Source organism: Mauremys mutica, chromosome 11 (assembly GCF_020497125.1).
Source record: "Mauremys mutica isolate MM-2020 ecotype Southern chromosome 11, ASM2049712v1, whole genome shotgun sequence".
NCBI classification, from domain to species: domain Eukaryota; kingdom Metazoa; phylum Chordata; order Testudines; family Geoemydidae; genus Mauremys; species Mauremys mutica.
Genome location: NC_059082.1, coordinates 61,225,152 through 61,252,830, shown reverse-complemented (window position 1 = coordinate 61,252,830; position 27,679 = coordinate 61,225,152). Strand labels below are relative to the sequence as shown.

Here is a 27,679-nt window from a genome sequence, read left to right as displayed (position 1 = left end):
AAATATGGGGTATGGCTACACTTGAGAGTTGCAGCGCTGGGAGTTACAGCGCTGGTCGTACAGCTGTGTAGGGAAAGCGCTGGTGTGTGGCCACACTCACAGCTACCAGCGCTGCAGTGTCGCCACATTTGCAGCGCTGTTGGGAATGATGCATTTTGGGCAGCTATCCCAGTGTTCAAGTGGCAACAACGTGCTTTTCAAAAGAGGGGGGTGGGGTAGAGTGTGACAGGGACCGGGGGAGAGAGAGAGAGTGGATTTTTGGAGCCGACACTGTGTATCAGCTCCCTGCCTTGCAAAATCAGAAATTTTTCCCGACCCCTTACTCTTAACTGCAAACAGCCTGCAGACCAGATAAGCAGCTGCTCCAACGGACTCCCTTTCTCACCCCTGCCCCCGCTGTTTCTCTCCTCAAGCAAACACTCATCCCCCTGCCTGCCTCATTCACAGCAAGGTAGTGGGTTTATCTCATTTGATTGTTCAGTCAGTTACAGATTGATCACAGCAAACAAGAGCTGTTTGTTTTTTAGATAAGCAGCTCCGGAGCCCCGAGTTCACAACAAAACAAAGAGAGGCAGCATAACAAAACAAAGGGAGTAATTTAGTTAAAAGCATTCTGGGATATCTCCTAATACCCTGGAGGCCAATAACAGCGCTGGTGTTTGGCCACACTTTACGAGCAGCGCTGTAGCACCAGCGCTGCAATGGTTATACCCCAAGCAGACCCAGGTGTACAGCCAGCGCTGCAGCCAGGGAATTGCAGCTCTGGATGTGCCCTGCAGGTGTGGACAGTTACTAATTGCAGCGCTGGAAAGCCTCCACCAGCGCTGCAACTCTCAAGTGTAGCCATACCCATGGAGTGTTTGTCTCTCGGTCATTGGTCTGAATTAACCCAGGTGGTGGGGACAGACAGTTACCATTGAACTGCTGCGTGGTCTCAGTCTCGTCATAGTGGGTAGATATGTTCTTATCAATTTGACACCCTTTTGCGGAGTTTTGGCAAGAAGACCAAGAATTTGACTGGTTGGGAGAATCAGGTCAGTTCTGTACTACAGATGTTTCCCAGCATAGCTCGTCACTCATGAGTGTGATTAGTTTGTGACCTCTGACCAACACAGCTTTGTAGTGTAGATGCAGTTGTACCAAAAAAACTGCACTTTTGTTGGAATAGCTAATTTCACTGGGATTGGGGGTGCATGGAATAAGCTATATTGACAAAGGTTTTTGCTGGTGTAATTTTTGTCTACTCGAGGAGTGCTTTGCCGGTATAATATACTGGCATAGTTCTACCAGCAAGGTGCTCCTAGCATAGACCTGGTTTCACTTATCTTTTTCCTAGTGATGGTTCCTCCTGGTCTGGGTTGAGTTCTGCTGAATAAATCTTGCACTGCCACTGCCTCTGCAGTACGTGTTCTGTGGTGTAAACAGATTTCAGTCTCCTAGGTTGCGAATCCAGCACTTTTCATATACCTGAAAAAATTCACTTCACGTTACGAAGTGAAAGGAAAGGAAAAAGAGCTGTGTGGTTTATAGTTCTCCAGACCCTCTGTTTCCAATAGAAATTCCACTTCTCACATGAATGGAGGCAGGCCAGGTCTTTGATTCTGGATCAGGGTTTAGGACCAATCCCAGATTCTCTGTCTCCAAGCCCCTAGAGAATGCAGTTTTTAATCTGTTTTATCAAATAAAAAATGTCTTAGGAAGGAACTTAGGAATGCTTTTTAATTTTGTGGGGTTTTTATATAGGTAAATTGTCAATACACATCAAATGAGACTAGCCACGTTGGAAATAAGGCAGTGAATCTGTGAGGCAACAGCTTGCCTTTGGATATTTTCTGTTGGAATTTCCCGATGCAGTTCATGAGAACTAGCTGATCAAAAATGTACGTCATATGATCCTGCACATAGCAGTTTGCCTTGGAGCATTAATATCTAGGCCTATGGGTGCAGGGAAGTGACCCCGCTTTGATGACTTCATAGAAGCTGGAAAACTATGATCTTTACTGAAAAGGTTAAAATCTTGTACTAAATCAGAATTTCCTTCCCCCGCTAGATATTCCTCAGGGATCAGGAATGTCTTCTGAGCCCACGTCATCAGCTTCTGAGCAGTCTCCCACTTCTCCAGCATCTCCACGTTCTCTCCACCTGCCCGAAAACCGCAGAACAAGAGATCGCTCTCCATCTCCCATGCGAGGTTACCTTATCCCCAGTCCCCTTCCAACTCGACGGACCAGGACGTTTTCAGCGTGAGTATTGGGGGAGCAACGGGGGAGGAAGGAAGGAAGGACATTTATTGACATTTAATGTGACCTCTTTTAATAGTGTTCTATGAATTTGCACAAAACCCAAGTTTAATAGAGTTATTCAAGGTATATACTAGCTTTCTTGATATAACTCTGCCCTTGTTGGGTTCGGCTGGATGCTGCGTTTGTGGGTTGCTTGAAGCTGCCTTACAAAGTGTGTGAGTGTGGTTGTGGTTGTGGTTGTTTTTAATTAGTTAAGACCCTGACCCTCCAGTGCAATCTGCCTTGTCCAGATCCATCACCCTCCATCACCCACCCATCCGGTACAGGCCCCTGAGGATTCTACCAAGACAAGGTGGATCCAGAGTGGCCGAGTGAAATAAATATTGCAGGAGTGTCTTCCCCAAAGAGGTCACAGTCTGGTCACTTTTGACTGAACATATGACATGGGCCTCTGATAAAGAGGCTGCACAATAAGGCTGTGCTCCAAAGCACATTGAAGACAATGGGAGTCTTTCCCTTGATTTCAATTAACTTTGGATCAGGCTCTAACTGGTCCAATAAAGGATATTACCTCACGCACCTTGTCTCTAATATTCTGGGACCAACATGGGTACAACTACACTGCATATATATAATATGAAGCTGTGTTCAGCCGTTGGACCCCAATCCTGGAATGAGGTCTTTATGGGAGCAGGGGTCTGTACAAGCAGACCTCACAGTAAAATGCTACATCACTAAGACCTCGGTCTTTCAGTCTGTCTATATTTTAAGTGCTTCTGTAGCTAGTTGGCTTGGTATGTTTGTCAGCAGTGTTTTGCTGCTGTGTAATCCACCTTCTCTTGTCAGAAATTAACATTCCTGATTCATTGCAGAATTAAGATTGAGGTTATTTATATTAGCAGTTGTGTTCAGTGAGTTAAAAAAAAACAACCCACACCAGAAGACGTGAACTTAACATGATGTTAATTACAAAATACTTCAGTTGCTCTGAACTTTTATAATGGACCATTTTATGGTTTAAAAAGCCTCCTGAGGTGCTTGCCCAGTTTCATGTCTGGGCTTGATGTGACCATAAAAACCACCTCAGGGTTAGACTTTTCCTATGTCTAAATTATAGGTTTTAACTATCAGTCATTAATCTCCACTCCAGCTCTTAAAGACTTTATGGTGTTCGGGTTTTGTTTTGTTTTTTTGGGGGAGGGCTCCTGTAATTCTCTAATCACTGTTAATTGTCAGGATCTTGCTGAATTCGGTAACCCTGAAAATTAAAACAGCTGTTAATTTTGATTGCCCTTTTTAAACAAAAGGAGCTCTAAGCCAGTTCAAAGTCCTAAGCTGTATGGAAAGAAAGACTGTGGTGGCAAACATCTTGTCGCACCAGGTAGATTTTTTAAATTAGTTTCTGATGCGTGTGATCTGAAATTCTCCACTGGTTCATTACAGATTTGAGGTCTCCTATAAACATTGCTGGGAGGAGTGCTTTATTTCCCTGAATAGGCTGATTTGAAGTCAGTGGCTTACTCAGGGCAGTAAGTGTTATACCCAGTAATAAATACGTGCAGGATCAGGCTCTTAGTTCGCTTTTGGAGGTAGAAATGAGGTTATTCGTGGACACTTTTTTCAATACTTCATATTTAAGTTTTCTGTCCCATTTTCCCACTGCTGGGGCTTGTGGCTTTAAATGAGTGATTCAGGAACAGAGCAGATCTTTTGAGATTTTTCAATTCACTCAGATCTAAATAAACCCTCTGAAGGTGACGTACATGACCTACTGGGGGTTGGCCATAATGGAATCCTGCCAGCAGCTCAGAAATGAGAGAGAATTGGCTACAGCAGGGGTAGGCAACCTATGGCACGGGTGCTGAAGGCAGCATGTGAGCTGATTTTCAGTGGCACTCAAACTGCCCGGGTCCTGGCCACTGGTCCGGGGGGCTCTGCATTTTATTTAATTTTAAATGAAGCTTCTTAAACATTTTAAAAACCATATTTACTTTACATACAACAATAGTTTAGTTATATATTATAGACTTATAGAAAGAGACCTTCTAAGAATGTTAAAATGTATTACTGGCACGCGAAACCTTAAATTAGAGTGAATGAATGAAGACTCGGCACAGCACTTCTGAAAGGTTGCCGACCCCTGGGCTACAGTGTGAGCAAGGGAGAGGTCAGAAGGGCTGTTGACAAACTGAAACGCTACATTCCCACCTCCCACCAGCTTTAGATTGGATTCCACATGGTAGCAGCAGCACAACAAACAAACAAACAGTACCGCAAAATCAGGGACAAAGTGAAAGGTGGGGTGAAGAAGCGAATGCAGCCGTGAGTTGACCATGTTTCATGTCCTGCTGTTATGTAACTGTAATTTTATCTATTCAGCCACATCAATATGCCCCAGCTTCCTCAGGGGCCCCAGAATCCATGTTTTTCATTCTTGGCTATTACCTGGCATTTCCACTACTTTTTGCACAAGGCGCGCCATTATCTGCTACTACATTATTTATTTATCTCCACACTCTCTCGCTTACAGTCCTTTACGTAGCTGAATGCAAGACATTGGGTGCATCACTTATTCCCCAACAAGGCACAGAGAGGTTATCTGTAATGAAGGTATAACACTTGCCTATGAAAGGCAACTGAGAAGTGATGGCTAGGGTGCAAACATCTTGCACAGTCTTTTTTATTCTGTTTTTTAAAAATAACCATTCTAGAGAGTCACAGGTGGAGAAGAAAAAGAAAGAGAATGTGTCGGTATAAATATAAAACCGAATATTGGCCAGGCGAGCGTAACAATCACAACAAAGGAAAAAATATTACAAGTGGAGAGCACAGTCAGTGAAAATGGAGTGAACTTCATTACAACTTTGTGGATCTGGAAGGTATTTAGACAGGTAGTTTGGCTGCCTGGGTATCCAGATAAGCATAGCTGAGAGGACAAAATGGCTAAATCACAAAATTTCCTGAGCATATTTATCCCTGTTCACTGAAGTAAATTTTTGCATGATCAATACATCCCATGCTTTATCATACCAACTGCCTATTCAGCCACAGCTGTTGCAGGTCTGGGAAATGGCAGATCAGCTTTGTTTGTTGGGTGGATGTTATCCGCACCAGTTAAGGGCCTGATCCAAAGGCCATTGAAGTCACCGGGAGTCCTTATATTGACTTCATTGGCTCAGGCCCTGTAGCAACAGTTATACAAATATCTACATGGGAGCCTGGGACAAGACTGCTGCTCTGTGTGACTAGCTGCTTCCAGAAAATCTGTACTCTAAAGCAATCCCAGCACGTGTGTTTAAAGGTGTCAGCTGTTGGACTACAGCACCAGCATAGATCTGTACTGATTTTTGACCCATTTTCAAAGGCCATTGGGGTGTTAGATAAGATGTGTGTAGCATACGATACTGTATGTTAAAATAGTTTGCACAGAGAGACACGTTAGTGGCGTGTAACTGAACATTTGGACTGTTGTATTCAGTGTGGATGGTAATCTCTAGCTCTGCTGTTGGTGGAAGCGCACCTATAACTGAACATGGACTGCTTATTTGTGTCCCTCTCCCTGTGCAGGACCGTGCGGGCCTCTGAAGGCCCCGTCTATAAAGGAGTCTGCAAATGCTTCTGTCGCTCCAAAGGCCACGGCTTCATTACTCCTGCGGATGGAGGGCCAGACATCTTTGTACACATTTCTGAGTAAGTCTTTCGAGTTGACGAGCTGGTTGTTGGCAATGTCCTTTCCCCGTCTCTTCCCTCCCATTACTCAGGTTATAAAGGGGTCTGTGTAGTGCAACTTTAACCTCAGTGCAGAAAAATGTGCAAATATTATGGAAAGTAGTAGGCTAAGCTGGTTATTGAGCAATACTACAAAGTCATAGATTTTTAGGCCAGAAGGGACTGTGAGATCATCTAGCCTGACCTTCTGTATTTCACAGGCCTTTACATTTCACCCAATGTGTTCTGCGTTGAGTCCAATTACTTGTTTGATTAAAAGCATATCTTCCAGAAAGACCAAGACCTCCCAATTTTCATTCACTTTTTTCCCTCTAAGTTTTCTTCCCAATCAATTTCTCTTATAACTTTCCTCACCTTTGGGAAATTAGCCCTTTTGAAGCATAAAGTATCTGTATTACTGATTGGGACAGTCCTCTCTTTGCCCACAATAAATGTAATCAGATCATGATCACTGGTCCCTAGGTAATTTCCAGGCCAGTGGTTAGTTCATTGTCATTTGTCATAATGAAGTTCAAAATCAAGTTAACTTGTGTTGGGTGCAATACACTTTTTGTTAAAAACTTATCATCTATAATTTTTAGAAACTCCAAGTGATGTTTCTTACTGGCTTCATGAGACCTCCAATTTTTAAAAAGGGCTCCAGAGGTGATCCCAGCAATAACAGGCCAATAAGCCTGATTTCAGTACCGGGCAAACTGGTTGAAACTATGTAAAGAACAGAATTGTCAGATACATAGATGAACATAATTTGTTGGGGAAGAGTCAACATTGTTTTTGTAAATGGAAATCATGCCACACCAATCTACTAGAATTCTTTGAGGGGGTGGACAAGCATGTGGACAAGGGGGATCCAGTGGATATAATGTACTTAGATTTTCAGAAAGCCTTTGACAAGGTCCCACACCAAAGGCTCTTAAGCAAAGTAAGCTGTCATGGGATAAGAGGGAAGGTCCTCTCATGGGTTGGTAACTGCTCTCTGGATTGATTTGGTGACCTGTAACATGCCTCCACCAGTAGCCCTCCCTGGGTTTTGTTAGTTAGCAATTGATCCATAAGCATTCAAGGTCCTGTAGTTTTGTAGTCCTAAAACAGGTAATAGTGTCTTTAACGTAGAGTGACCCTCTCCTCCACATCTCTTTAACCCACTCTGTCCTTCCTGAGCAGGTTATAACTGACGATTTTAACATTGCAATTGTGTGAATCATCCTACCAGGTTTCAGTAATACCAGTTACAGCAAATGAGAATTTACCTAACACGGCTGCTACTCTGAAACTTGTTCCTCTCACTTGTATCCCACACACCTAGCGTTGGTATATAAGCAACTGAAAATTGATTTCTGTTCGCATCCTTTCCATATTGGTTCAATTTGTTCAAACCCATGGAATTTGAGATTATACCATGTTTGCCTCCTCAGCACCTCCCCTTGTGTTGATCTTTCAGTAATTCTTTGTTTAAATATGGACACTTATATACTCTGGCTCCACCTGACTCCTATTTCAGTGGTACTGGTGCTGTAGAAGTTGGACCAAAGGCAGTTCTTGATAAATATTTGCCACTTTGATAATGCGTGTCTAGAGTTGTCAGGTGCATTATCAACCTCTCTTACTCCTGCCAGACTTGCAAAAAATGCATGTGCTCTTGAAAACGTATCTCTGGATGAAGTGCTTTACTGCTGGAGCTATTCACTGCACGGTCCCCAGTAGTGAGTGTCTGCAGGTTCATGCCCCACTGACGGCGGTAGTGATGATTTATTTGTATTACAGGATTGCCTAGAGGTCTCAATTGAGATCAGGGCCTCGTGCTAGGCCCAGTTTTGGCTCTGCACAAACACATTGGAAAAGATGACCCCTGCCCTGAAAAGCTTGAAATAGAGAGGGCAGAGTGGGAGGGAAACGGACAGGCCATTGGCAAAGTTGGGAATTGAGCATAGGTCTCCTGAGACCCAGTCTAGTGCCTTATCTACAGACTCCCACTGCCTCTTGTTTGTGCTTTACCGAGTAATTCCAGGACTGGCTCTTTTTGCCTGATGATCCCACTGTTACTAGTGTCCAGTTTTTCTGAATGCGTCATGGTCTGATGCAGAGTTGCAGTATGTTTTCCTTCCTTTATGTTTTATAAGCAGGTTAGCAAGTTTAACACTTCCAAGTTTTGTGGGACTGGAAGGCTGTATACGTCTAGGGCCTAACTCTTCTCTCATTGAAGTCAGTGGGAGTTTTTCCATTGAGATTAATAAGAACAGGATTGGGCCGTTAGTTTAAATGTTCAGTTTCAGATCTACAGTTTTAAAATAGTTGACATTTCCCTCCCTCTTATTAATATGTGCAATTACCAAAGTGCTGAAGATTCTGTATTCTTTAATTATTCTAAAGTACGGTTCAGGTAGGTGGAAATAGCTTTTGTGGTTGAAAGTGAATGAAAGTATCACCGTCTCTTACTTCTGACACCAGGCAGTGCAGAAACGATGATTTAATAACTCTTTGCTTTTCAGCATCTTGCATTGGGAATTCGAAACACTGTTCTTCATTAATGGGAATTGCTCATTTCAGGAGCGTTGTATAACCCATAATGGCTCAGTAGATTCTAGTGACTCAGTTATCATTATATAGTGTCACTTTCAACATACTATCTGGGTTCACTTCTTCTCTGTGTTCTTTTCAGCCTCCGGCCACTCTCAAGTGTGATTTGACTAGGAGTGGCATGAAACTGGTTGACCAGCTTTGCAGCACAGACAGTTTGGAACAAAACCTGAATGCTTTATCTGCACTCACCAACTTTAGGGGTTAGGTAAAAAGGGACCCCATTTAAGTTTGCTCATCTCTACAATGGGGAAGGTCAGTGGATATTCTAAACAGCAAGTGTTAATCTGGCTGCTTCCCACCACAGATGAACATTACTTTCACTTAAAACCAGAAGCCCTGATTTTAATGTAAAGAAATGCGGTGTAATGGTTGGGATTTTGTTTTGTTTTTCCCAAGCAACTTTGGTAAGATTGTCTGATCCTCTTTTGTTTGCTCCCACAGCTGTGAGAAATAGCAAGGTTACATTTCAATGCAAACGTGTCTCATAAGCCCATCAAACTAAAAGGATCTCATCAAATGAAACCATTCTTCTATCTGTTTTACCTACCATTGTAACAAGTAACTCCTAAGTTTACTAGACTTGAAAGAGATCAGAGGGGAAAAGTTCTCTGGTTCAGTTTGTTTTTACTTAGATAGCACTTGTGTATATTCGGTTTCACTCTTTCTCCTGGTGTAGGCAGTCAGGCCCTGATCCTGCAAACTGTTCAGCTTGGGCAGAACTTTAGGCCCGTGTGAAACCCTGTAATATTGGTGCACACAGCAGGTGTGTGGTGGAATTTCCATTTGGAAGCATTTCTCAAATTATGACTCTCCGTAGTGTCTGATATGGAAACTCAGTATTGCCTGATATGTAATCAGACCAAAGGCTGATCCACAAAACTGGTGGTTTCTATTTTTCTGGCCTTCTGCATTAAGTATTGATTCCAGAAAACCAAGTACGTTTATTGAAAAGCTTCCTGGAGATTATTGGAAATGCTTTATATTATTACAGGAAAAAGTAATTAAACTAGAAAGACGTTACGGCCCACCGAGTGCTGTAAGGTTTTCATGCACTTTGTCTTTGTTTAGAACTGGGCTTGAAAAATCCACTTCCCAATGGGGGTATGAATCTCTCCCTGACAGGGTCTTCTAATCCCTTCTCTTCTCTAACCACAAGGCAGTGCTTTAAAATGAACCACTATCTCCAAGGTAACGGTCTTATTGTAGCAGCAATGATTATAGCAAATTTTCTGTCCTCTTGAATATCCTATCTCCATTGTTCTGGTTTCATAGCCAGCAATTTAATGGGCGCTAATGGTCGCTCACGCAGATGCTGGCTTCTTGACTGTCATTGAAGCATAACAACTCATATGACTGTAATTTATTCTTCGTTTTCCATCTGTCTTTCCCAAAAAGACTGGGCGCAGTTCCTGATGGATGACAATCTGAGGGCTTTGAAGCTTTTGTGTGGTAGTCAGTAGTAGAGGAGATCCCTGCAGAGCTTGCTGGTCAGCAGTTTCCCAAACCATCCTGCTGGTGCAGCACAGAATAGCCAGGGAAGTGTGTGGAAGAGTACAAGACAAGTTGCTGCGTAGTGCGAGCTAGACACTGCAGCATGGGCGCTGTGGGTCCCTTGGGGCCGTGGAGTGTGCATGATGATGGTTGCTAGTGTTCTAGTGAGCACTAGGGGGCACGCAATGAAGGCTTGTTTATCCCCCCCACCGTGTACAGTGCAAACCAGAATTTGGCCCTAAACTGTCCTGATTATAGAGGTGAGACTGGAAGCCAGCTCAGCAGAGAGCGTCACAAGTGAATGAACCAACATCTGCTTCAGAAAACACCATTGGAGGAGCAGCTGATTTCATGGAATGGGAAAGTGATGTGCCTTGCTTCTGTGGCTTTCTGCAGTTTGTTAGAACTTGGCTGCAATGAGGAACGGCTGCATTGCAGAGACTTCACATTGTCCTTCCGGCTGGAATGTACTGATCCCAGTGTTAGTGAACCAGTTCTCAGAACTGTGCTCTCTTTGCCCTCCCTACTGGACCTCTCTCTCCGCCCCTCTGCATCATGCACAGGCCTTGCAGAGATCCCCGGCTTGCTGTAGTTTCCTAACGTACTGGGGCATGCGTTCTGGAAGAACTAGGTTCATTACGTCCATAACTAAGGATGCTATGTTAGCCAGAAACAGTTTGTAAATAGGGATGCATTTCCATTTCAGGCCACGCATTCATGCATATGCAATCAGAAGAGATTACTGAAAAGCAAGAGTTTTACTTTGGGCCACAACATCCTGCTTTTACACCCAGATAGGTCCATGTCACACTCATGTTGCATGAAAGAAATCAGATATTGCCTCTGTTACCCTTCCAGGCTCTTTGGCAGGAATATAGGGATTGCTTTTTCAAACTCCTCTTTGACTTGCTGTCAGTTGAGTTGCAAGGCCAGCATCTTACCTCAACACTCCTTGGTTGTTCTTGTACCTGTGGAGTTAGGTATAAAATCATGTATTGGAGACATGAGAAGTAGTAATTTTTCTCCACAAGGTGAGTCTAGTTCTGAGCTGAGGGACAGAATTGAAAGTGAATATTCCCGCAAAAGAATCGAAGCTTCAGCCCCCAGGAAAACTCGCAGTGCAATAGCTCTGAAATTGTCTTGGAATGGAGAATGTTTCTTTGCTTATTGGAATCTGCCAGTTTAGAACCTCATTGAGGTAAGCCAGGAAAATGTGACCATATCTCTTAAATAACAAAGAGCTACCAGGCTTATGCTGTGGTGTGATTCCGCTTAAAGCACTGAACCTGGCCTTGGTCTTTCTCACTGCTTTTCAAGTTTGAAGTATTTGTATTAGCAGGGGTTTTGCCAAGTGCACAATTCATAATGTTTGATTGAGCACTCAGAACTGCTATGGAAGCAAAAAATGAGGACTCAGCAGTGAACTGAAGTGATGCATTGTACAACACAAGTGTTATAAATGGCTACATACTACCTGTTGCTGTGCACCAGTAATGAAATCTCTTCATGTTAAACTATGATTCCATGGAGTTGCCATCCCATTGCCATGCCGTATGAACATGCCCAAAGGTGGACCAGGCATCCCTTTGGATTTTTATAGCTTGTTTTAGACTCCTCTCACTCCCGTTTCTCTGCTCTGTGAAACACATGAGCTGAGTCATAGGTTGGATTTTATAATTTGAATAGCCCAAGTGACTTTTTGAGTGGAAAAAGGAAGCAGGGAGCTGCTCTGCACAGCCCTGCCCGTGTTACACTTTAAAAGGACATGGTCCTGAACAATACTCCCCAGTCGGACCTCCTGTCTTCTTATCCCTCTGCCCACCTGAATCTTGGGGTTGTTGAAAATCCAGATGTGGTTGTTCTGACTTGACTCCATTGCTAGTTCTGAAGCCAGGCTGTGGCTTTGCCTAGCCCGGGGCTGCAGTGTCTCTTCTTCCCACCTTGCCAGTCCGATGGTTTACTTCCATTGGTATACTGAAATATATCCAAAGCAGGAGCTGTTACGGCAGGTAGAACTAGCTCCTACGGGAAGAGAGGGAATAAATCATTCAATGTTATTTGGAAGGGTATGGAAATGAGCAAATTAGTGAGCAGGATTCTCCGTAGGATTTTTTGCCATTCATGTATTTTCCCTCCTCCCAATTTGGTCAAGGAAAAGTGGGCTTCCCATTGAAAACTACAACAGTATGTGCCCACAGGGATGATCATAATAACCCAACCCTAGACCCCTTGTCTGATGCATCCCAAGTAGCCAAGAGAAAAGATGAGTTTTGTGGCATGTCCTGGGGGCTGACAATTCTGTGGCTTGGTCCAAAGACAGGATAGCAACTACAGTGTCTCACATGGGCAAACAGGCAGCGACTCAGGTGGCCAGAAGCCAAAACCATGGTTGAGCACTGGTGTCATGTTCTCTGTGTGGTGCGCTGCTTAAGAATGTGGCTGCCTGGACTTCATCTTCCAGGTGGCCTCATGAGGCAGCCCCACCTTTGATGTGTACATGAAGAGCTTGTTCTAAAATCTAGGCACTCATCCTGTGAAAGTTCTGTCTTTCGTGCTCATGAGTTTTCTGCTCTTGGTCATCACTTTCCTGCTTCTAGTTCAATGTCGCTTTACAAAGGTGGGACGGAACTGGCATGGAACAAGCGTTCTCTTTGGTAGCTAGGGTCAGTCTCACAGATGGCTCTGAATATCAGGACATGGACAGTCTGTTCACTAGAGAGCTGACACCAAGAGCTGGGAATCAGGGTGAGATATGTCTACGGGAGACTGTGTTGCTTGGTACCATTTGGAGCTTTCCAGGGTTTGTGGCTTTATTCAGTGGCATCAAGCATAGGTTTCTTTGGAATTGTGGCTCATAGAACGAAGCATTGATTATTTAGCAGGGGGCTCTGTCGTTCTTATCTAACCTTCCACAGGTGCAGGGTCTGCTTCACAGGTGGTAGGGCAGAAATCCCTCAAAAATTCCAAGGTTTCTGTTTGTGTGGTTGGCTCAGACTCCATTAAGGAAGGTGGATTGGGCAACTCTCTCTTTTTCTCTTCCATGGCTTCCATGGCCCCTTGTTTGGTCATCCCTTCTTTTGTTGATTGCAAGACTGGAGCTGTTTGCCTGGGACTGAAGTTGTACGAAGGCATTCGGGGTTGATAACCCAGGGTAGCTCTACTGGTCTCTCATGTCTTGCTACTCAATAAAAATATTAGTGTCGTAGGGGTATTAAATGAGTGTTACAAAGTGTGCAAGATACATAGAACTTAGAAGCATGGAAACTAGCTATCTAGGGCAGCTCTCTGCCATGCAGGATTGTTCCTTCTGACGTATTTTGACCACACTGAAAGCACTTACACTAAAAGGTTTCCATTTGACCTTGTCTTTGTCCCTGGAGAGCTAACTAGAGCCTTACTGATACGAATAGCGACTATGAGCCTGTAACATTCCATATTTAGACAATTTCTTAATAAGAGCCCCTCCTTCGATTCACGTGCAGGCCTCCCTAAAAATAGTGCAGTATAAGATACTCACAATCATCACATTGGTATTGTGATGGGAAATGAGAGTTGCCGGATAGCATAAAACTTAATATACATTCAATTTACATTTAAAATTAAAGGCAGTTGGTGTCCAAATCCATTAAGTGGCTTTGGACAAACTCAGCCGTATTTTCAAATATTCATCAGTCCATAAGAACAAGACATCTTTGTTTTATCCTCCTAGCAGATCCTCTGCTAGATTACATCTATAATCTGAATTGCATTTAATGCAAGCGTAGTCAAAAAGAAAATAGCTATCACATACTGAAACACTTTGATTCTTCTCGCTTAGTTTATCTGATCTCTTCAAGTTCACTTGATTTGCAAAACTAAGTTTATTGCCCCCTCCTGTAACTCAAAGAAGGGTTTCAAAACAACCTCTGAATTATCCCTTCATCTTAGACTCCATCACTCAATGCGTTTTTCCACTCCCTCTCTACTGCTGATTTGTCATCTTTCCCATAGCTATATAGTTTTCTTTTTGTCACCAATGGAGAGTCTAATCCAGCTCAAATGTTGCTTGCTCTTTAACATCAAAACATCATTTAACCATATCACAAGGCAGGAGCAATTCTCTGTCCAGTGTTTTGCAGCCTGTTTGTGTACTGTGGACACAGAGTTAACATTGCAGTATCCAGCGAGACACGCAGAGAGAAGATGCAAGGGAAAGAATCTCCATTCAGTAGGAAGCCAAGCGCATCAGTGTGTGAGAAATGAAGTCTGTCTGCAGCCCTGGGCCATTCTTGCTGGTTCAAAAGGACTGTCCTGTTTTTGATCAAGTAACTTTACGTCAACAGGAAGGGGAAGATGTGAGGCAGAGAAGCATTAGAGGGAGGAAGCACTTAGAGCCTTTCTAGGGTGGAGTGAGATTTTTCTCATAAACTTCAGTCTCCCGGCATGTCGGTTTGTATAAGGTTAGAAAAACACAGAATTGATGCAGTCAACATAATGCTCAAACACTTCCTGCCTCTCTTACTAACAGTAGTGTAGAACAAACTGAAACTGGACGATGGTGCCAGGGCTGTAAGGACAGCCCACTGTAAAACTCTCAGCACGCAGACTGGGCACTTGCTGTTCTTACTGGCTGGGCGTGCTCACAGGCACCTCCATTTTGGAGCACGGTCACCAGCATGCCAAGGCAGCTAGCCTTGCCCATTGGGTTAATTACTCTGACCAGCTTTATTAAACTCACAATTTATGGATTACAATGATGCCAGCTTCTTGTTCTCTGTGTGGGCGCCCAGTGGGCGAATAGCTGTGTGGATAGAAAAGATAACATGGTAATGGAGAGCAGGGCTTTGGAGCTGTGCTCTGGCTCCGCTCCAGCTCCAGGCAAAAACCTGCAGCTCCACTGCTCCGGAGCTGCTCCATGCTGCAGCTCTGGCTCCGCTCCAAAGCCCTGATGGAGAGCATAACCATCAACCTCTGTACCCATCCCATTCGCTCTTCTCCCTAAGACATAGTCTGCACTGCAGGCAGGTGCAGCTCTCATGTTATGTGCATGTCGGTGCACATGTTCTGGATTATTAGGAAGAGCTTTCTGTTAAAGGGCACCTGTTTCCTTTTCATCTCGAGAGCTAGCCACATACATGTAACTATATGTATCATTCAGATTTTATCACTAGTCAAACATCAATACAAAACGATAAACCAGTAATTGTTACCACTGAGGCTAGTCTGGTTTTTTTTTTTTTTTAAACTCTGCTTGGACAAGAACACAAGACGCTGGACTGCTTGCTCCGTTGCTCATATACTTAGCATGTTGCGCTGTGTTCGGGGTTCACAGCACTGCAGGAGACAGTTCAAATCCCTTCAGGCTAAGGCTAGTTGTCAGTGTCCCTCTTCAATGCCTCAACATGCACAGTGTTTAGATCGATGTCACCTGTGTTCAGAAAAGTTTTTAAAGCCAAAGCAGACACCTATTCGTGTAGCAGCTCTTTCAGCCAAACCGACGACAGTGCTTGGGAATGGCACCAGTTTGGGTTGAAGCCTATAAAACAGTGATCTGACTGTACGCTCTCAACACCTAGCGTGCGTGTGTCAGTGAGATGGCGGTGCGTTTGGCTGTAGGGACGAGAAATAGATGCTGCTTTCCAAACCTTTCTAACTCTGCAGCTATTGCTTTATAAAATGTTGTCTGCAGTTGGCAGTGTGTGTGAAGCCCCATGGAAAAGAATGCCTCACTGCTCTTTGCTCCATTGCTTCCACTGGCGCAGGTTGGCCATAGCTTTTCTTATGTTTATGTTTTTGGTCACTGTTTTAGGTATTTTATTCTGTCGCCTGGAGTCCCTCATCAGGGGGCTGTGTGTGTTTAGTGGCTGTGCACCAGTCAGGGGCGGCTCCAGGCACCAGCGCTCCAAGCGCGTGTCTGGGGCAGCAAGCCCTGGGGGGGCGGCCTGCCGATCGCCATGAGGGTGGCAGTCAGGCTGCCTTTGGCGGCATGCCTGTGGGAGGGCTGCCGGTCCCGCAGTTTCGGCGGCGGGTATGCCAAAGGCGCGTGGCCGGCGGACCTCCCGCAGGCACACCACCGAATCCACCTTACCAGCACCTCCCGCAGGGACGCCACCAAAAGCCGCCTGACTGCCGTGCGGCAAAATACATAGAGCCACCCCTGGCACCAGTGCCCTTCATTGAACGGCATTTGGTCTGCTCAGGTGCATCTCTAGGCCCCAGGGACACTGGAGGACAAAAGAGAGTGTGAGCTTTGTTGCCAGTAATCGCTAACGGGGATTCTCCATTAGCCCAAATAGTAGAAGCCTGTGGGCTGTTGGGAGCTGATGGGCCTCAGGTTTGTTCCTCATGCACATGCATGATATGGTGTGACAGTGGAGGTATAGCTTAGCTACTGATTTGTTACATCTTACGGGCAACTGGCATTCACCATTGTGCCCAGACTACTTCTGGGATAGCATGGCCCAGTGCTGAGTCCTTTAGGTACCCACGTAAGGTATGTTCACCTCAGGTACTTATTGTAAACATGCCATCCCCAGATGGGTAGTGGTGAGTGGAACATGAGTCTTCTCTCTGAATGACTCAAGCCGATTCATATCAGACTTACCACCTCCAAGGGCACGGCTGCACTGCAGTAAAACCCCGATGGCTGGCCTGTGTCCGCTGACACGGGCTGTGGGGCTATAACAGTTCAGTGTAGATGTTCAAGCTTGGGCTGGCTCTGGGACCCGCAAGTGGGGCGAGTCCTAGAGCATGGGCGCCAGCCTGAGGCTGAATGTTTACACTGTAGTTTTATAGCCCCACACGGGCCAGCTGCAGGAGTTAAATGACAATGTAGATAATACCCCTAGCTGAAGAGCAGCCACAGAAGCTGCATCAGCTGGGCTGTCAGTGCTCATTAGCTCATTCTCTGCGTTTTCCCACAGCACCTATTGTTCGTCAGTGATGTTCAGATTAACCCTTTGACACTGGGGCTTTGGCTTTCTGGTGCCCGGTAGCGCTGTGGTAGAGCTGTGATGCTGCATTGATAGTCAGGACATCTCACATTTGTATCTGAGCCCCTGGGAGTGGCTTGTACTGCCAGGTACATAGCAAGAGTGTTTTACTGGGTCACAGTGGAAATGCTTGGGATCTAAAGGCGGCTACAAGGCAGACTGGATGCTGGAGGGGTGGTAGCCATTTCTTTTGAGCACTTCCAGTGGTTCCACTGAGGGTAGTCTCAGTAGCCTCTGCTTTCAAGAAGCTGCTTGTACCCGCTCTCTACAGCAAGCTCCTGGAGTCAGGAGATGGGTACAGTCAAGTCTCAAATAATCATATGGTTAGTGTGATCAGAAGTGGATTAAGATTTACTGGAGCCCTGGACACAAAGAACTCCCCCCCCCTCCCCCCCCGCGTGGGGCCCTGGGAGGCATGCTGCAGGGAGGGCAGAGACATGGGCCAGGGGGCTGCTCTTGGGCTCCCTGCCCAGGGCTCCCCACAGCGAACCGGACTCCCTGGGCGGCTGTTACCATGGCTCAGATCCGGCTTCTGTCCTGGGCAGGGGGGCGGGGCTGGGGGAAGAGGAGCAGGGGCGGGGCCACTAGTGCTGGAACTGGTGCAGCCCCCCCCCCGCCTCTACCCAGGTTCCGGTGCTCCTGCGGGGGCCCCCAGATTGGCCAGAGCCCCTGGGCATAGGCCCATGCATTAATCCACCACTGAGCTGGATGCAGCTTGGGTTGGGAGGGCAGCCGGGAGCCGTGGGAGGTAAAGATCAGTTGGATCAGGCTGTGTGGGGAAGGTGCTTTGAATTTGGTGGAGCTGGTATTAAATCACAATGGAAAACTTTACTTCGCTTTCCCCTGGGAAAGCTTTTTCTGCCTTATGTTGCCATTTCTCATTGCTGTAAAAGGCTGATTTTACGCAGGGATTGCTGCTGCAGAGGCCCCGTGTTGACTGTTTTGCTCCATGCTGCTCTGTCTGGAGTTGTATTCCCGTGGGAAAGAGGAGCTTTTCCGCAGCTAGTTTTTTAAACCTATACGCTAGGAGAATGTGTGGCGGAGAGTTGGCTACACAAGTATTATTAATCACTTGGGCTCTCACAGCCTTCAAGGGCGAAAAGCTTGTTCTGAGCTCTAAGCCCAGCTTCCTGCTATGTTTGCTCTGTTAGTGGCAGGCTGCTGGGGGGCAGGGAAGAGGGTCCTTGCAAAAGTTAGTAGCAGTCAGTGAAAACGTGGCGAGTTAGTAACCTTTAATGTTCTGTATGGCTGACCCTGCTATTAGGAGGAGGAGATGCATTATCTTCAGTTGGGTTCTGCTTGGATTGCATACAGTAAACAGCTACCAATTAATGAGCTGACTCTGCAGCTTGGGTGTACTTGCTCTGAGGGCCTGTGTACCCACCTTAACGCTACTGATGAATAACAGATAAAGGGAGCGAGTGTTGTCAGTATACGTTGAAAATGGCTCAGCATTTGACTGTTCCATGAGGCCCACGTTTGGAATTTTTAGGGTTAGGGGAACTCTAAGGAAAGAACTCTAAGGCATTTGACACTTCCTTGTATATTAATTTCGGTGTCCATTCTGTTCTCCTGCCAAAAATGTTAAGAGGGAATTAAGGTTGAGAGTACATCTCAGTAACTTAAGGTAACTTAAGGGTTAATATCATCACAGGGATGTTGTAATTCTCCCAAATCTAGGAGTGGAGATGATGCTTAAAAGAAATCCAAACAAGTTAAGGTAAGAACTGCACATTTAAGGGTTAGGCAACCTTTAATTGTAGCCTGCAGTGATGTCATGGAATAATCATACAATTGTGACTTGACTTGAGGCATTGATTCATCTGGTTCGGCATTAGGCCTTTCCCCTCAGGGTGTGATGCTGACTGGCCCCTTCGCAAAAAGCTGAGAAATATCTGTATATCTGGACGAATAGGTGTGACAGAGTTTCCCACCTCACTAGGTGTGAAGGGGTTAATTTCTTTCCTGGGACAGGGTCCTGGGGAAGGAGTCACATGGACTGTAGGAATCTCTGGCTTGGTGGGAAGCAATGCTCAAGAACCCTCAGCATCTGAATGGAGTGGCCCTTGGAGATACTGTGGAGGACAGCGACCAGTCATTAACTTTTAATGACAGGCAGCTGAACTTTGGAACCAGCATAACTGCAACTTGAAACCAAGACACTGCAGTGTCAGCTCACTGTAATAAGAACTTGGCTGCCCAGTGCAGTACTGCAAATTGAGTCCTGGACGCTCTGGGCTAGAGGCAGGGGCTACTGCTAGCATGGACATCTGTGTAAGCTTTGCTCTTCCATTCTAACCTTCCCATACTGTGGTCAGTGGACTAATAAATGCTGGCTTGTTTTGAAAAGGCCACCCTATGTTGCTGCAAAACTTCTGCCGGATGTATGGTTCCCCAAAAGGGGTAAGTCTCCAACAGGGGCATAAAGTCGTTTGGACCCGCTGGAGAAACCACGGCAAGAAATGGAGTTGTGCAGCCAGAGCCCCAGTCTCGGCATGGGCAGAGCCATGGGACTCTCCCTTGCAAAATGTGGAGGCCTAGGGCAGAGCACTAATGGGGTATACTCCCAGAAAGAGAGGATAAAGGTCAGCGGCCTGGTAGGCCCTGGGGATCTATAGATAAGAATTTAATGTGAAAGAAAAGTGCAGGTTATAGAGTTGCTGAAGCAGCTGTTACAGAGCAATAGCAGAGGTGGTACAACTTATTATTCTGCAAGTGCCAGAATACATTTACCTGGAGCTGTTCCCCTCCCCGCCCCCTTTTTGTTTTTCCCTTAACAGTATTGAAGGAGAATATGTTCTAGTGGCTGGCGATGAAGTCACCTACAAGATGTGCTCTATTCCACCTAAGAATGAGAAGCTGCAGGCTGTAGACGTGGTCATTACTCACCTAGCACCTGGAACAAAACACGAGACCTGGTCAGGACATGTTATTAGTTCCTAAGTTACCCCGCATGGAGCTGTATCATCAAAGACACTCAACAACTGACTTTCACGTGAGACTGACAAATGACTATTTTGCATATTGAGTGGGAAAACTGTTAATAAGACAGGCGTTGGCCAAATTACCATGCTTACAATAGGCACGATACTTAAAACCAACATACAAACTCTAAAGGAAAAAAATAGCTGAAGGAAATTTTCATGCCGGGCTTGTCTGCTTTTGTGAGCTGTGACCTGATTGATAGTGGCTGCCCAAAGGTGCTAGGAACTCTAACTAAAACAGATCGGAGTGATAGATTTTCTATCAAAATGGCAGCACTGAGGGACATAGCTTAGAGACCCAATATCTACCTGTAACATCTTGTTCCCTTGGGCTAAATTTCTGTAAATATGGTGAATGCTCAGGCAGCAGAATGTCAGCAGAATAGTGCTAAAAAAGTCTCTGCGTAAATGTACTTAAGAGAGCGCGAGAGACATTCAGTGCTGCAATTTCTTTTCTTCACAAGCTAAATAACAAGCACACTGTACAAAGTCTTTATCTGACAGTTATCAGTTTTGACAGCACCTTCTGGTTAACTGTCAGGTGGAACAGTTGCAAATTAGCTCGCTGCAGGAGTGTGGAATTGTTAGCTTTATTAAATGTGGGTTGTTTGTGAATTTACTTTGTGTGCCTTGATGGGTGATTAGCAACAGATTTACAGGCCAGTAGTTACAAAAGTAGGTTGCTTCACACTAAACAGTAGAAAAGCAACAGAGGTGGGAGTGGTTCACAGCCTCTGATGGTGCCTGAATTTAATGAAATCTTTAAACTGCCTTGATTTTTTTCATCTATCCGTGTTTGATAGAGTAGTTAGTGTCTACCATGGTTCGTTAGCATTTACACATTCACGTCACTTATGAAAAAGCGAACGCTGCCATGTTCGGATCACTGTATATAAGATGCTGCGTGAATTATTTAGTAGCTTGAGTTATAAAGCCTTTTAGTGGATTCTTTAGTCATGTTTTCCTGCAAAGCTTGCTCCGTGGTATATAGTGCTACCACCACCACCTAGAATCTCTTCTCCGCTTCTGTTGCTGCAGGCTTTCATACAGACAAACTATTGTAACTGTTAATCTCTGCACCAGCTCTGATACTGCTTGTCCCCATAAGTTTTCCAAATGAAGCATTGTTCCCCCCCAGAGCGAGCAGAAATTAAAATGGTTGGAATGAAACGCTCTTCTCTTAGTTACGTGGAATTTGCCTGTTCACTATAGTAACAATCTGTACTTGTGCTGTTGTGGAATTCATGAAGATGCTATTTTACAGAGAAAGGTGAAATGTCTCAAGCAATTTCAACCTACAGTGATTAAAAGAAATGTGAAGGTTAATAATTACTGTGATGTTTTGTTTTACTTTTAATTCATCTATATTGTACTAAATAACTTGTAAGCTACTTTGAGTTTTAAACCTGTATTTGTTGTGGGTTTAATATGCTGTAGATTGTAGATTAGCATACACTGCTTCCTTCACAATAAAAGTTTATTTCATAAATAGTTGATAAGTTATCTTCAGCCTACTCACTCATGACCTATTCTGTATTTAAGACTAGTACTAATTAAAAGTAGGGTGTGTGTGTGTGAGAGAGAGAGAGTGTGGTGAAGTTGTTTGCAATAATCACTTCTATGCAATATCAAATTATGGGTGTTGGAAAATGAGTAACTTTACAGTTTCCTAGCTGGTCAGCACCTCTGGTGTATTTTATTAGACGACTTTAGGTTTTAAGTAAAATATGTATTTTTTCCCAGGTGTTTACTTGATAATCGCAAAGCTTGTTTATTTATGAACAACGCAATCATGACCAATGAGACTTCTGCTGTCTGCAGCCTATATCTAGGTCAGGCGTAACATGTTTAAGACCCAGGACACAAAAACACAGTGTTTGTAGAACAGCCACATTGGTGATTATAAACATGGTGCTTGCTATGTTTTGATATGTAATAGTGTATGTGAATTTCAGCCCTGTGTAGCCATCAGTCTGGCCTACTTAGGGCTTTTCTGGCCCTCAACACAGCACTTGGACAGCATATCAATTGTACCGTTTAAAAGCTTCAGTAGCAATAGCCTACACGATTCTGAATGAGATGTTGGTGTTCAGAAAATGGTGCAACTATTTTCCTTATTTTTGGATGTCAAGCAGCACTAATTTATCCCTCCAGGAACACAGATGTCAGTGTTTCCAAGAGCCTGCTGGTTGATAGTAGGTCTCATTTTAAACGGTAGGTCTAGAGTAGCTTAGCAATACATTGTGATCCAGTAATAAAGTGTGTGTGTGAGAGAGAGCGAGCGAGTGTGTGTGTGTGTGCGTGCACGCGCACACACAGAGTTACTAGGGGTTGGTCCTCATGAAAACAAAGTTCATCTTTGGCTGCAATAATTAGACCAGAAGTCCTCTAACCTTTATTTAGGTTTGCATTCCCTTCCCAAGATTTCCTGTACATTGTTCCCATGAGAAGAGCAGGCTCTGAAAACTCAGGCACTTTTAAGATTCTACAGGGACTGGCCCGGGTCCAGAGCCAGCCACAAGGAAGCCAGGTGGCTCTGTTGTTCTGCCTCCTGTGTAAGCCGCTAAGCTAAGGGAGCGGGGTGAGGGATATTCACAGCGAAAACTCACTTCATGCTGACGCTCAATATTAACTTTACTATGGAATCCCTGCAGGTCTAGTGGAAAGCACCCATCTCCCCAGGCCTCTTGCTCTTCCCGCCTCCAACAGCACAGATTCCTCAGCCTCCCCCCTCCTCAGCGGAGTTCAGCTATAGGGGTCAGAAGAAAACTAGGCCACAGAGGTCTGGTGTTTTCAGGTACTTTTCTTTCCTGGTTTGTAATTTATTTGATCAGAACACGGGACTGCAGAGAAATTCACTTAACCTCCCTGATGCAGTTTTTCTTTAAGGGTCTCCACTGTAAGGGATCTGTAGCCCTTTGCATAAGGAACAGCACTTAAATGGAACCCAGCACCTGTTCACTCCGTGTGGCACATTACTGCAGCATCCTTATTTCTTGAGTCTGCTATTTGCTGACTTGGTTCTCAGACAGTCAGCAAATTCAATAGCTAATGCTGTGCCATAAGGTTCGGTTTTAGAGTTACCATCAGACCCCGCCCTCATGTCCGCACAGCATAGAGCTGTGGAGGAAAGTTACCATCACACTACTGGCATGGGAGCCCTTAAAGCTCTTCCTCAGTGGCAGGGGATGGATCAGCTGATGATGGCCTGCATCTGGCATTGGCCACTGTTGGAAGGCAGGGTACGGGGCTAGATGGACCATTGGTCTGACGCAGTATGGCCGTTCTTATGTAGAATTTAAAGCTGCTTTGTAAGCCGCTTTCGGTGCCTGAGAACTTTGAGAGGCAGAACTGGCTCCCTGACAAGCCTCCCCCACACTGAGCAGAACTTGGCACAGAGAAAATCTAGCCCATCTCGTGAAGGGTCCAAACAGAAAATAAAAAAAAAATACTCTTAGTAATCTGTGAGCCACAGCAGCTGGAGGCTATCAAATAAGGGAAGGATCTTCTGCTTACATAGTAATCTGACCGCAGTTTGGCTGAAATGTTTCCTAGGCAATCTGTACAACTAGACACAGTGGGTTTGAACTGTTGTAAAAACCCTATGGATGCCCCACTGTAGGATGCACACACACGCATGCTCTTACCTGCCTGCCTGCTGTTCTTAGCCTCACGCCTCTCTTCACACAGCAGTTGAGTCTTGGTTTTTCCCCTTTGTTTCGTTATTTTAGTATTCGTATTTTGTTTCAGCCCAGTCGTGTTTTGAACTGGAGTTATCCCTTCCCCGCCTTTTTTCTTTAGGCCCCCTGCTTGTGGTCCATTAGCACTTGGGGTTATGCAGAAGATCCTGGGGTTTAAGCCCTGCCAGACTTGCCCGGGTCTTTTGTGACGGACATTTGAGTTACCTCCAAGACCCAGGTCTCATCAAAGTGTAAGGTCGTACAGGGTTTAAAGGCAGGTCTTGGAAAGACAGAGTTGTCTGAAATGGCTTCTAATGGAATGCTCCCTAGCACCAATGGGTTCCGCTTCTCCCACCTTGTACATCGGCCTCAGCGTCCCAGGCTGTGCCAGTGACTGTTACAGCTTAAGCAGCACCTTTAGAGACTAGGACACTGCAGAGGAGGGGTAGGTCAGCCCCTTAAATCCTACTCCTACTCTAAGGAGACTCATGTCTCTCAAAGGGTGCAGCTGAGGCTCTATCTGATTCTGGTACTGAGCCAAAGAAGCAGTGTGCAGAGAACTCTTCTAATAGACAGCACAGGGAGCCTTCTTCCTCAGTAGAGTCTGACACCTCTTAGCACCAAGATGCACCTGGCCCTTCTACTCAGGCTTCACCTTCCCCGCACAGAGCTCTGAGATCAGAGCATGGGTCCTAGATGGTTTTCAAGCATGGAGCTAACCTGCTTGGATAAGGTCCAATGAACCTAGCAGAAAACCTAGTACTCGGAAATACCTTCAAAAGTAAAATGCTTCCATTCCTGGTGGTCTCTTGGGGACTTCTGATGCTTAAGAGTGCCCCCCCCATCCTAGTGTGACTGGGGTCCCAGGGGAGCCACACTGAGGTTGCTCAATTAGGGCAAACAGGCATGAGTACAGTTCTGAGATCAGTTTCACAGTAGAGATAGTGAACTTCGGAGTTAGAAAGAGTTCTTAGAAGTAGATTCAGTCCACTGTTCATATCCAGGATGATCCAGCTGGGACTGGAGAGCTCAGTCTTACGACTTGAGCTTCCCCTGCATAAAGCACCAAGCAGATCTGAGATTAAAAAGGATCAGGACCTAAGCATCACTGGTAATTAGCTACACAGATTAACATAAGGCAATTGCCTTATGTTATATATGCTTCAATGAGAAATCAATATGCTGATATCACTATTTTACAGTTCATTAAGATCTCTGAATTAGCAGAATACAGCATAGACAGGAACTGTTTGTCAACCTCTAACGTATATATGTAATCAATGTAAAGACTGCAGGATGCTTAACCCTTTCTGGCCCCCCCTAGACTGCCTGTTGGATTTAAAGACAATGTGCTCAGGCAGAGTACATTTGGCCACTATCACAACTTCCCATTTAGGGCTTGTTGGTTGTTGCCCACACTCCTACAGCCAAATTGCTGAGAGGGTTACACAACTTATTTTCTCCCTGTATAGAATCCAGCCCAAATGAGACTTTAACGTGGGTCTCAGTGCCCTCAGGAACTCTCCCATCACCTTTGAACCGATGGCTTTCCATCCCCTCTCCCTCCCCACCCTTGCTTCCTGCTTAAGGTGTCTTTGGAAACCATATTAATCCCACAAGCTGCCTACTAGTGAACTAGCTCAAAGCCTTATGCCACCAGATAGGAAACCAGCCTCCATACCCTAGATGATAGAAGGGCTTGCGGCTGCTACCTTGTCAGTACTAAGACCTTCTGGGTCTCTCCTAGATCATTTGCAGGAACAACCTAAAGACCATCAAAGTGGGTTTTGAGTTGCTGTTTAACCTGTTATGAATCTGCTGGGATGCAGGTTTCCCCTTCCCACTCCACCCCACCCCAAAGAGCCAGCATATTCAACGAGCACTCAGTCCACAGCTAGAATTCTACTAAAATGTCCCAATAGCAGAAACCTGTAGGACTGCAACTTGGTCTTCCATTCACATTTGCCAAGCATTATGCCCTTTTACCTGCTGAACAGTTGTCCCTCCTTGAGCTGTTTCGTCCCTATGAGCGTGCCACTGCCTGCGTGCCTGCCCCTCAGCACTGCCGCTCAAGTGAGCAAGCATAGAGTGGTGGTAGGGGGCCATGCCTCCCCTCGTTTAGTGTTGCAGAAACTGCTTTGCACTCTTCTGTTGCATGGGTGACTCTTACAGGGGTGCGCCCATAGGGATAAAACATCTTGACTGCTAACGTCACCTGACAATAGCAAAAAGCTCACAGCTCAGTCTTTGTGTGCTAAGGAAGACAATTCAGACAGCTCGCACTAGAACAATTTTATGCTAAGACAGACTCAGGAAATTGTATGTTGAAACATCAGCCAAAGCTGTATCAGATGAGTCTCTTGAATGATGGGCTGAGAAACACAGGAAGGGTTGGAGCTTCCTAAAGTTCTTTTTAACCATATTCTAGAAAATGGTTTGGCAACAGTACCAAAAAAAACAAACAAACCCCACAAAAACGAGGGGGGGGGGGCAGGGAAGCCCTGAGGTTAGTTCTGTGCTTTTTACATTGCTAATGAGAGTAATACGCAGAGCTGTTCCTTTTTTTAAAAGGTAATTTCAGTGTTGCTAGCATACACATGGTGAGCTTTGCCTTAGGCCAGTCAACAACTTTGTACAAGAGAGGGAAAACAGCTAACCATAGAACAGGGATACTCAATTATTTTTTTGTCTACATGATACAAAACCACCACCACTAATGATACTGTGAAATTCAGTCTGCATTTGGCCTGTGGTCCGCTTATTGACTATCCCTGCCATAGATGACAAATTCAGCCCAATTCTCTTAGGACTAGGTCACTTCAGCAGTAATAAGCAGTATTTCCTCTTACTAAGCTGCAGATTGATTTTTTGTTATGAAGAGGTTTCATTTACATATATAAGGCAATGAAAAACTAGGTAATACTGTAACATTCAGAACTCTGATACAAGACACGTGAACCACAGTAACTGAAGATTAAAAAAAAGAGGGGGCTGCAGTGTTCTCAGTTCAGGTGCCTATTGACAAGCTTTCCAGTGACTTCAATAACATTTGCATTGCCTTTTGACCAATGAAATTACAGTAAGGTTGAACTAATCCCACCTGTGGGGCATTGTGGCACATTCTGAATACTTTGGTCAGCTTTAGTCATATCCTGTTCACTGGTTTATCTGCAAGCTGTTTTTTGTTTACATAGAGGCTTATTTGTATGCGTGAGACAAAATTCAGTAGCTAACTTGTTTCTCAAGTCTTCAGCTCACAGTAACACCTTGTAACCCAGGTTTTCCAACTTTCATCTTCCATTTAAGCTTCATATAAAATCTAAAATAGTTTAAAACCTTCAGTATGCACGTTACTTTTAGTGTGCAATGCAGTGTGAACAATTAGTTATACAGGGAAATGATAGTGTGTTTAGTGCTGCAACAAACACTCTAGGATCTGTTCTTAGACCAGAATGTACAGTACAGGCAACATTCTGCTTTGCTACTATCTCACATAGTTGATTCTTCAACTTCTTATTAAATATACAAACCCCTCTCTGTCAGTACAGACTAGTTTGAGAGGCATGATTAATGTTCTGACAAGTTAGTTAATTATCCTACACTGCCACTCATAGTTGTGACAGTTATACATTGCAAGGAAAACGCAGTAAAGGGTGAGACATTTTAAAGGTAATTTACACAGAGATAAAGGTGCTGGGCCTTTTGTGACAGTTTGTTATATTTAAACCACATGTCTAAGCATCAGTAATTTTGCTGGAGTTAACCTTAGAGGACGATGGGAGTCATGTTGGATCTTTAGCTCAGATATTTGGTTGAACTACAGTTAGCAACACAGCTTAACTGAGAAGGGAAGAGATGTTTGTTTATGGCATTGCAAGAAGGAAATGGAACTAATTGGTCCTCCAGGCTTTCAGGTAAAACAAGGAGAAGACTTGGGGAAAAAAAACCCTCCACCCCCAACAAAAACCGCGGTGTTCTTCACAAAATATAGAAAGCAGGAA

General features: G+C 44.8%; 1 protein-coding gene across 1 annotated transcript in view; it reads left to right on the top strand.

The window, feature by feature from the left end:
• The window catches only part of CARHSP1 (calcium regulated heat stable protein 1), a 57,720-nt gene extending 36,231 nt beyond the window's left edge, over positions 1 to 21,489 (top strand). Inside the window, exons 2-4 of the mRNA XM_044980878.1 lie at positions 2,051 to 2,243; positions 5,811 to 5,933; positions 19,795 to 21,489. Coding sequence (XP_044836813.1) covers positions 2,071 to 2,243; positions 5,811 to 5,933; positions 19,795 to 19,957 — 459 coding nt within the window. The 5' untranslated portion in view covers positions 2,051 to 2,070 and the 3' untranslated portion in view covers positions 19,958 to 21,489. The remainder of the gene's footprint in view (positions 1 to 2,050; positions 2,244 to 5,810; positions 5,934 to 19,794) is intronic.
• Positions 21,490 to 27,679: the final 6,190 nt, after the last annotated feature.